At 40.4% G+C, this 9179-nt stretch overlaps 2 protein-coding genes across 2 annotated transcripts in view; one reads left to right on the top strand and one right to left on the bottom strand.

The window, feature by feature from the left end:
• LOC122079247 (GTP-binding protein At2g22870) overlaps positions 1-2714 on the bottom strand; it is a 6826-nt gene extending 4112 nt beyond the window's left edge. The window contains exons 1-2 of the mRNA XM_042645538.1: positions 2058-2714; positions 1861-1930 (exon numbers count right to left, since the gene is read on the bottom strand). Coding sequence (XP_042501472.1) covers positions 1861-1930; positions 2058-2565 — 578 coding nt within the window. The 5' untranslated portion in view covers positions 2566-2714. The remainder of the gene's footprint in view (positions 1-1860; positions 1931-2057) is intronic.
• A 12-nt stretch (positions 2715-2726) lies between these two features.
• LOC122079246 lies at positions 2727-8186 on the top strand. Its single transcript, XM_042645536.1, has 3 exons — positions 2727-3569; positions 5134-5321; positions 7073-8186. Exons 1-3 carry the CDS (start codon positions 2861-2863, stop codon positions 7754-7756), a joined length of 1581 nt encoding a protein of 526 aa, XP_042501470.1. The 5' UTR covers positions 2727-2860; the 3' UTR covers positions 7757-8186.
• Positions 8187-9179: the final 993 nt, after the last annotated feature.

Raw genomic sequence — 9179 nt, 5'->3', positions numbered from 1 at the left:
AAAAGAAAAGAAAAGAGGAAAGCCATACCTCTGATGCAGCTCAAGCTAGAGCTAAGGAAAAGGTAGAGTTAGCATGTAGCTTAAGTCCTACAAATTAGTAGGATTCAACCAGTCAACACGTGGGTTAGCTTGAGTCAGATTTTTTTTTCCTTCGTATGTTTAGAGTTGTTTGTCTCCAGTCCAAGTGTAATCAGGAATTCCTTGATGTTTTCAAGGCTGTCAAGGCTGATATACATAGTCAGTTATGAATCTGTGCCATTAGGAATCGCCAATAATCATGGCGTCAAGTCTCGCTTTTTTTTTGTTGGGGGGGGGGGGGTTTCCAAGTTGGAGTAGGCGTTATAATAGTCTGTCTAGCAGTCTACAAATATTCATAAGGACATAGAGCAACGCACAAGATTTTATGCAATACAAGTTTTGGTTTCTTCAATTCTATGCTGTGTGGACTTACAGACAACTTGAGTGGACTCTCAAATATCCTTCATGGGAAATCTAGCAGGTGGTCTTCTGTTTTTCATCCTTTCACTTTCAGCTAATCGTTTCCAACTTCAGGTTGGTTTTCTAATTCTTCTAGCAAACTGCAGCTCCCCCGCTCCTAGTTGGTTTTCTGAGTTCTTATTCAGTTCATATCTGTTAAAGCAGGGATCAGTTTGCGCCCAAACTTTCCATCTGAAATCATTACTTCACAAGTCTGATAACTTAAGTCTTCTGCTACAGTTTAACTTTATATTATCTGGCCAGTTCCTGCTAATTTTCCCTAACTGTCCAATCGCATTCCTTCATTCGTCACAGTATTCTTAGTCTTAATGCTTAGCTTATAGATATAAGATAGCAGAACACTCAACCTGAATTTTGTGATATCTGATATTTCTTTTCAGACTTATTCAATTTCTCCTACTCTCGCTCCATTCTTCCCTTTTGATTTTCCTGTTTTATTTCTAATTTCCACTACATATCCTTATCATCTAGATCTGTCTCAACATTCTAAAATCCATATCTTATTTCTGTCCTTCATTTCCATTCAATTACTCTTCCATGTCCTTGTTCCTTTGTTCATAGAGCTCCACTTGCAGATCTGAATCTTTATAATCCTATTTCTAGGGTTTTAAGGTTGCTGAGTCGCATTAATCTCAAAAGAAAAAAAAAAATCATGTTGCGGAGGATAGTACGTTTGAATCACATGTCAACTAAAAGTGCCAGCTAGTGCAGGCCGATAAGACCTCAGCTGTTTGAAGCAAGGTCCTGGAATTGAATCCCACCCCACACCAACTCCACCCCCCCCCCCCCACCCCAAAAAAAAAAGGGGAGGGGCATGGAGGGTTAAAATATAATATATCTTTCCTATCCACCCCACCCATAAAAAAGAATCCCATGTCAACCGTTGGCAAGGAACCATGTGATGGTAACAAATCCCATAAAGCAGCCACTGTCATGGTAAAGCAAGAGGGTACCCAAAAGGCTCAATTTCACAACCCATAACTGCATCATCAAGATAGATTTATATGGAATATGAGACCCTATACAAATCCAGTAGAAGTAACATACATCTCAAAATAGCAACTCGTTCAAAGTTGGATTTCTGGAACTTCTAAAATCCAATGGATTCAGGGGTCAGGACAAATGCACAATGCCTGTGATTCATCAGAAGTGCCAGAAGCCTCAGATACTTGAGAGCATCTTCTTTGCTGAAAACACAAACTAAGAATGCATGGATTCACCCCACAATATTTGCAACGGGCACTTTCACTCGCCTTAAACAACACTGAGTTTGACAACAGCATATGGGATAGTTTCGTCTACCTCAATTCGTTACGAAAAAATAAAAGACATGCTATGCTCAAGGAAGGTAACAAGGCATACCCGTAACCAGGCAGATCCACAATATACCAACTTCGGTTGACTAGGAAATGATTAATAAGTTGAGTCTTCCCTGCAAAATTCACAAACGGTTGCTAAAAACGCAATGAAATCAGGCAGAAGAAAACACAAAACTTATCAGTTCAAATTAGTACTCCACGAAAGAAAGAGGAAGAAGCAGAATTCCTGAGAAACCAGACCCGGCTTTTTAGAGGTGAGGGCAACTTCTTTCTTACGAACAAGAGCGTTAATGAGCGAAGATTTCCCAACATTGGATCGACCGACGATTGCAAATTCGGGACGATCGTCTTTGGGGCAATCCTTGGGCTTACTGCTGCTCTTCACGAATTCCACCTGCTTAATTTGGGCGTGGCCGGCGTAGGGCCCCAAAACAATGTTGGAACCGGGAAGAATCATGTCCTCCGTCACCTCTTCCGGTTGGACACCGGGAGGAACAAAAAGGGCTCTCTTGACGAACTTCACGGTTTCCGGGACCGCTGCTTTGGTGCTCTTTGGTCCAGAGACGACATGAATACTGGGGTTTTGCTCGACTGAACTCGATGAGCAAGAGAAAGGTTTCCAGTAAGAGAGGTTAAACAAATAGGGAGTACTTCGATGAAGCGACAGAGAGGAAGAGGAGGAAGAGGACGATGAGAACAGAGAGGCAGCCGTTTGGACACCAAAGAAGCGAATCCGCAGCGCCAGCATTTCTTTGGATTTCTCCCTCTTTCTTTGTATGTTCGTTCACACTTCACTGTAGGAGCTTGGACGCCGGAGGGCGGGGGCTCACCGCTAGGCTGGGATTGTGGAATTTGACAACTCCCATTTGCTGGCCATGGCTACCCTAACAAGATAAGCATAAGCCGCAATAGGGGTATTCTAGTAAATTCATTACTGTTATAAAACTGTAAGTCTGTAACATCTTCCTGACTTGTATCGCCACTTTTATTTTCTCTCTCTCTCTCTGTCTCGCTGGCTCGGGGGTCTAAAATTCGAGATCGAAATGTCATGGTTGGCGAGGTCTTTCGTGAACTCACTGCAAGTCGACGATGATAGCGACGATGACAAAGACGGCGTCGAGGTTAGGAAAAGAGATTCACCACCGAATCCAAAACAGAGTGCAGGAGAAGGAGAAGGAGAAGGAGAAGATGATGAGCCGCAACCCCACCAGGCCCAACTCGACTTGTCAGAGGGTCAGGGAAGAGGCGTCAAGGGTGACATCTCGGAACTTACCAAAACCCTAACTCGCCAGCTATGGGGCGTGGCCTCCTTCCTCGCTCCCCCACCTTCGTCGGAATTCTCACCACGTTCTCCTTCATCTCGGCCACCTGAAGTGTCGTCGGCCGACGCCACGATCTCCGACTGGAATCGCTGGGGATCATCAGATCAGTCCATCTCGGCTGAAGATTCCGAAATGGAAAATCCAGATGCGGCAAGGATTGCAGGTATACGCAGCGATTTTGCCGAAATCGGGGGAAAGTTCAGGACCGGAATCACTAAATTGTCCAGTAATAAAGCAGTTTCTGAGATTTCGAAGATGGCTTCTACCTTCCTTCCTCCTTTCGGATCGGAGGAATCCATTTCAGATGAGAAGCCACTGTCAGGTGGTGCTGTTGGTGTTACCGACGAGGTCCTGACCTTCGCCAGGAATATCTCCATGCATCCGGAGACGTGGTTGGATTTCCCTTTGGCTGATGATGAAGATGCAGATGGTATGTCGTTTTCTCCAAATCTTCTTTCACACAATAAATGTCGCCCTTTGCAGTACTTCTTTTGGTTTATTTAGTAGTTGCTTTTCGGGTAGGAAGTCAATTGCACCTTCATATTTACATGAAAACAGACCAAAGTGAGGTTTGAGTCTGGAGATCAATCGATCATTGTGCCACTTCATATCCTTATGGTTAATGAAATTTTTATATATCCTGATTCAGTCTTATTTCTGGAATGACACAGTTCTATGTGGACATCATTCATCATTTTATCGCAAATCAGCTGGAATTTTTTTCCCCCTACGAAATGCAATTTTTTCTAGGAACTCATTTTTTATTTCTATCTTCTCCCCCCACGCCCCCCAAAAAAAAAAAAAAAAGAAAAAAAAGTGATCTCTATTATATGTATTTCTAAACAATGTATATGTGATTCCACCATTTACCTTTTCGAGTGCTTAGACTTTGGGGCTGTCAAGAATTCGTTATGTCATTCCTTTTTTCATAAAAGTAGGTTGGGTGATGGATTGTCTTGGTGATGAACGTCATGCATGCAGGACGCTTTGGCCTGACCAATCTACATGGTACGTCAAGTAGACAACCAGTACCTTATTATAGTCTGTCATTATAAGCTTGTGGCTGATATGTAGTGGTGCGTCAGGTTGACAGCCGATGCTTATTATAATTAGTCATAACCCATCGATCTTTTTGCATGGATCCTCGTGTTCATCCTTGTTGGAATCTGCATGTAGCCGACTTTATTAAGTTGAGATAAGGTTTTAGATGTTACTTTTGTTATTAGTTCTTAGGCTTTGCCATATTTTATTTCGGATCAACTCTTGCATTGCCGTTACCCATGTACAAACATTTGGGACAAACAGGACAAAGGCATTTCATTTTTTACCTTTTCACATTTATGGATAAGCAGCGTAGACAAATTGCCAATTGCTGTGAATCCTCTGAAACTGTATTTGCTTCTTGATGCTTATGGGGAGCAAAGAGACATCAACTTAATCCTTCTTTCTTGCATCATACTCTTTATGAAAATTTTCCTATCGTCCATCTTCTTTATTGGAGACAGGATTCACAGCCTCTTTTTGGTGCATAAGCTTGGATGATTTTGTAAGTGCTTAGCTTCAAGTCGATGCATTCACCACCATAAATTGTTCAATTTGGTTATTAATGTCATTTCTATACATCTATATTCTATTCGTTACAATTAAGAGTAACTTAATCATCTTCCTACTTCAGCATTGTAGAAGGGTCACCATGGTTTTTCAGCTTTTTGTATTCTTCATATTTTAGGAGCTCGGTTGAGGTTTTCCACTAGAATAACATATATCTCTATATTATTAGATTAAGAATCCCCTAATATTGTTATGCAAAGAGAATTTATGCTAGTGCAATGATATCATGTGACAATATGGATACATTTGGTGCAAGTTTGGATATAAATTTTCCATTTTGGTTAATTTTGCTTGATTTGATAAACATGCCTGTTATTTGTGACTGCTCTACATGGTTGCTGCTGACTTTGTACAACGTATTAATCATTTTCCCTTTCTTCCAGATTATGATATATCTGATGCACAACAGGAGCATGCTTTGGCTGTTGAGCGTCTTGTTCCTAGATTAGCAGCTCTAAGGATTGAACTCTGCCCAAACTATATGAGTGAGGGATGCTTTTGGAAGATTTATTTTGTTCTTCTGCATTCCAGACTTATTAAACATGATGCTGAACTTTTGTCAACACCGCAGGTAACATAGTAACAATTAGATTTAACTATCATTTGGCTTATAATGCGATTGGATTTCTAAGATTACTCATAAACAGATTCCTGAAGTTATTACCCACTTTGTCATGGGATTTTTTCCATTTTCCTAGGAAGATATTTATACACTAGTGGAATCGTGTACTCTTTTTACATAAATTAATTTCGGGTGCAATTAAAATTTTGTTTCTGCGAATAGTGATCTAGAAGTGAGAAATTCCAAAAAATATATTATTTGTCTTTGTTCTAACTCATAAAGTATGGAGGCATTTGGATGGTTCAGTTTGGAGGAGTGGTCTGATTCAGATTGAAAGAACTAAAAGAGCCGGGGGCTGACATGAATGAACTTAGGTTAGGAGAAGTGGTGAGGAAAGACATGCATAACTTAGGCCTTGTATCAAATATGACCTTGAATAGAACTGATTGGAGGGCAAGGATTCATATAGTTGACCCCATTTAGTTGGGATAAGGTTGAGTAGTAGTTATTATAACACAAAGTGATTGCATATTCCATTTTCTAGTAGTCGTACGGATTGGCTAGTGGTTCTCCTTAACTAATGCATCTTGCGTGCTGACTATATTCTTCCAGGTGGTGAACTTTTAGTGTTTCCATTATTCGTTCCAACTTTAGTTGATCCCCCTAGGAGATGCTCCCAACATATTAGGGTAAGAATTTGATGCACTACCGGTAAGGATAAAAGAAAGCTAGTGATCATGTCATAATGCCTTAGATAAGACAACTTGTATAAGCCATGAAGGCAAACACTTTCTCCTAAGTTTGTTTGTTGAATAGGGAGGTCAATGATGTACAACCCCCCCCCCCCCAAAAAAAAAAAAAAGCGGGGGGGTGAAACGGGGTGAGGACCAAAGGCCGGCCTTCCACTTACAGAAAAGAGGATTTCAAAGAGAGCATAGGCTTACAAAAGAAAGGCTGTTTTCGATAACCATAAGTATTTCATTAGTCCATAAAAGTAAGAAACAAATTAATCAAAGACACTGGGAAAAAAAATATATTGATGAGAAGGATTTTGATGGAGTCATTGCAACAGATGTGAAAATTGAGTTGAGGATGTGAATGAAAATTATTATGATTTCTTGTTTTTCTGAAAATATTATCACCTAGAGTCTTCAGATTGGGAAGATTTTAATTTGTTCAATTTTAAGAATGAATGTAGATAATTGGGCAAATGATAAGGAGAGATGAATTTCAATTATCTTCTTTAAATGAGTCAATATTCAAGCAATTTGTTGTGAGTTACTGAAATGCAAATTCAGTTACCAAACAGCTGCATGATTCTGCTTTCCTGTCTGGCAAGATTTGACAAATTTTAACTATTTTGCTGGATTTTCTTTTCCTGTTATAAAATGGCGTGCCTAGCGCCTGTCACTTCTCCCCCCCCCCTTTTGGAAATTTCCCCCATGCCCCTTGCCCCTTGCCCCTTGCCCCTTGCCCCTTGCCCCTTCCATCTCAGCCCGCCCATTGGTTGAGCCGATAGCTCCAGGAAAGCTAGTGGCGTGCCTATCCCTCTCCCTATGTTTCAGGAGTTACTTTTGGAACTCAGCAATATAGTTCCGGCAATTGTTTTCGTTCTTAACCAACAACACTTTGGTAAATTTTAATCATACATTTGCTGATGAGAATCTGTAAACCTTGCTATGCATTGTGTTATACTTAGTTTAGGTGTTTAGCGTCTGGAAATTCCTAGTTGACGACTGAAATTGTCTTCACTAATGCAGATTGTAGAAGCTAGAGCTATGTGGATGCAGGAGTTGCAGAACCGGACAAAGCCAGAACCAAACTGGTCTGGAAGAGGTACATCTTATAGAAGAGACACAACTACTGCACTGCACGAAGAGCATCAACCTGCATCACCTAATATTTTCTCTGAAAATCAAGCAGTCAAAAAGTTTGCTTTTGAACACACGGCTGTGCCAGGGACAGATTTTGAGACTGAGAGGCACCCTGTCGCAAGCACTGAAATGCGGATCATTGATAAGTCTGCTGATGAAGAAGTACCAGCAGTTTGGACGACAAAAAAGGATTTAGTGGTTACTACTCCTAAGATATTGGATCAGAAGTTTGAAGAGGATGGAGATGAGTGGTTGGAGGATGATAATAATTCAGAATTAGGTGGCTTCAGTGGAACCACCATTCCTCCAGGGCATGAGGAGGATGTATCATTCAGTGATCTTGAGGAGGATGATAGTATATTCACAGGTTCAGAAAGAATCAGATGTGGCCCCAAGTTGTCAGAAAAAGATTCACAAGGTTGGGTCCAGCTTAGCAGCTCTCCTGAATCAGCAAAGGAAGGTGGTAAGGAGCTTGGATCTGAGCAGTTATTTGCTAATAATAATCCGGAAACCAAGGACTCTCGAGTCTCTAGTGACTGGCTCAATGTTGATAAGGTTGATGCGGTTTAAGAGGCAAAATCCATGTGGGATTGGGGGTAAGATATGTGATTCGTTCTGTTACTTCATCCACATTTGAATGGTTTCAATCATCTGGTGTGAGGTTGTATTTGTACATAAAAGGAGTTCCCTGCATTAGCTGCTGCCTTTTTAAAAGCACTCCTCTTTTCTAATTGGTTCTATATTTCAAGGGAAACAAGAAACTTGAGATTACCCACTTGAGCGATCCTCTTGTCAAATTGGTGTTGAGGGGATTTGGTGAAATATAAAAAGCTTGTTTTGTTTTGACAAAAAATGGGTGGGATGTGAAGTTTTTTTTTTCTTTTTTTTTTTTCTTTTTCTTCTTTTTCTTCTTTGGTGGGGTGGGTGGGGACAAATTTGATGTATTTGATTATAAAGTTTGTTTCGTTGGAAGAGGACGGAATGAATTTACATTATTGCAGCCCTATCCACTATTTGATGTCTAAAATCTATGAAACAGGATTAGCGGGGTTGGCTGGGTCGGGGATGAAAAATAATTTCTTCTTACTTCATTTCACTCCGGGAATTTACTCTATTACAAAGATGGGCAAGCCAAGGAGTTGATAATGGCCAAGACGTCCCACATTCTAAAAACGCGGTCATTTGGATAGAGCCTTCCGGAGTAAGGTGTCCAAAGCAGTTTTGAGTCTCTAAAAACATAAGTGAACTTACATTCACTGAGATAAGAAGACAACTGAATAATATCAGAAATAATGCCCTGGATTTGAAGGGGAACCGAAGCACCAAGTATGGAGTTGATATATCTTCGAATGTAGAAAAAAGAGCGATGATGAAAGTAAGATGAAAGTTTATGTCCTTGATTATATGATAAACTAATAGAGGAGGTTGAGCATTCGCTGAGGTTAAATAGGATATAACCTCTTTACTGTCAGATTCAATCACAACCCAATCCAGACAATCTGCTACAGCTTGGAGCAGTCCAGAACGGATGGCTAAAGTTTCTAGCTGTAGGATGGAAGAAAATTGAAGAGAGTCCAACACAGTTGCTAATGACTTTCCATTGCTGTCACTCTGGGAATTTTACGTGTCGATCCAAAATGAAGTTGCATTTTCTCAGATATTTAAATTTAGACTAGTATTTAATGATAAAAAAATAAAATTGGATCGAGTTTCTTTTCACCTACTGTGAAGGGGTTACCCTTGACAGGGCTGTGGGATAGGTATCGTTATGAGGGTTGAAGTGGTTCCAACTTTGTCCAATAAGAAACGAACTAATAATGGAACCCACTTGAGTTTAGGGGGGGTGTCAAAGTAAAGTAAAAATAAGAGTGTCAAAATGAAGCCAAACCAAATTTCCAAACCACATCACACCATTTACGATTGAGTTGAACCTGATTGCAAAGAAAATGATCCAGTTCTGATTTCACAAGTTCTCTTGTAAAAGATTAAGTAT

This window comes from Macadamia integrifolia, chromosome 5 (assembly GCF_013358625.1).
Source record: "Macadamia integrifolia cultivar HAES 741 chromosome 5, SCU_Mint_v3, whole genome shotgun sequence".
NCBI classification, from domain to species: Eukaryota; Viridiplantae; Streptophyta; class Magnoliopsida; order Proteales; family Proteaceae; genus Macadamia; species Macadamia integrifolia.
The sequence above is the reverse complement of the archived record's forward strand: the minus strand, read 5'-3'. Positions and strand labels throughout refer to the sequence as shown.

Bases quoted from the DNA above. Each gene is read 5' to 3' on its own strand.
- LOC122079246 (XM_042645536.1), top strand. From the start codon at position 2,861: ATGTCATGGTTGGCGAGGTCTTTCGTGAACTCACTGCAAGTCGACGAT. The intron at 3,570-5,133 runs GTATGTCGTTTT...CCTTTCTTCCAG, and splicing joins TGATGATGAAGATGCAGATG to ATTATGATATATCTGATGCA. The intron at 5,322-7,072 runs GTAACATAGTAA...TCACTAATGCAG, and splicing joins AACTTTTGTCAACACCGCAG to ATTGTAGAAGCTAGAGCTAT.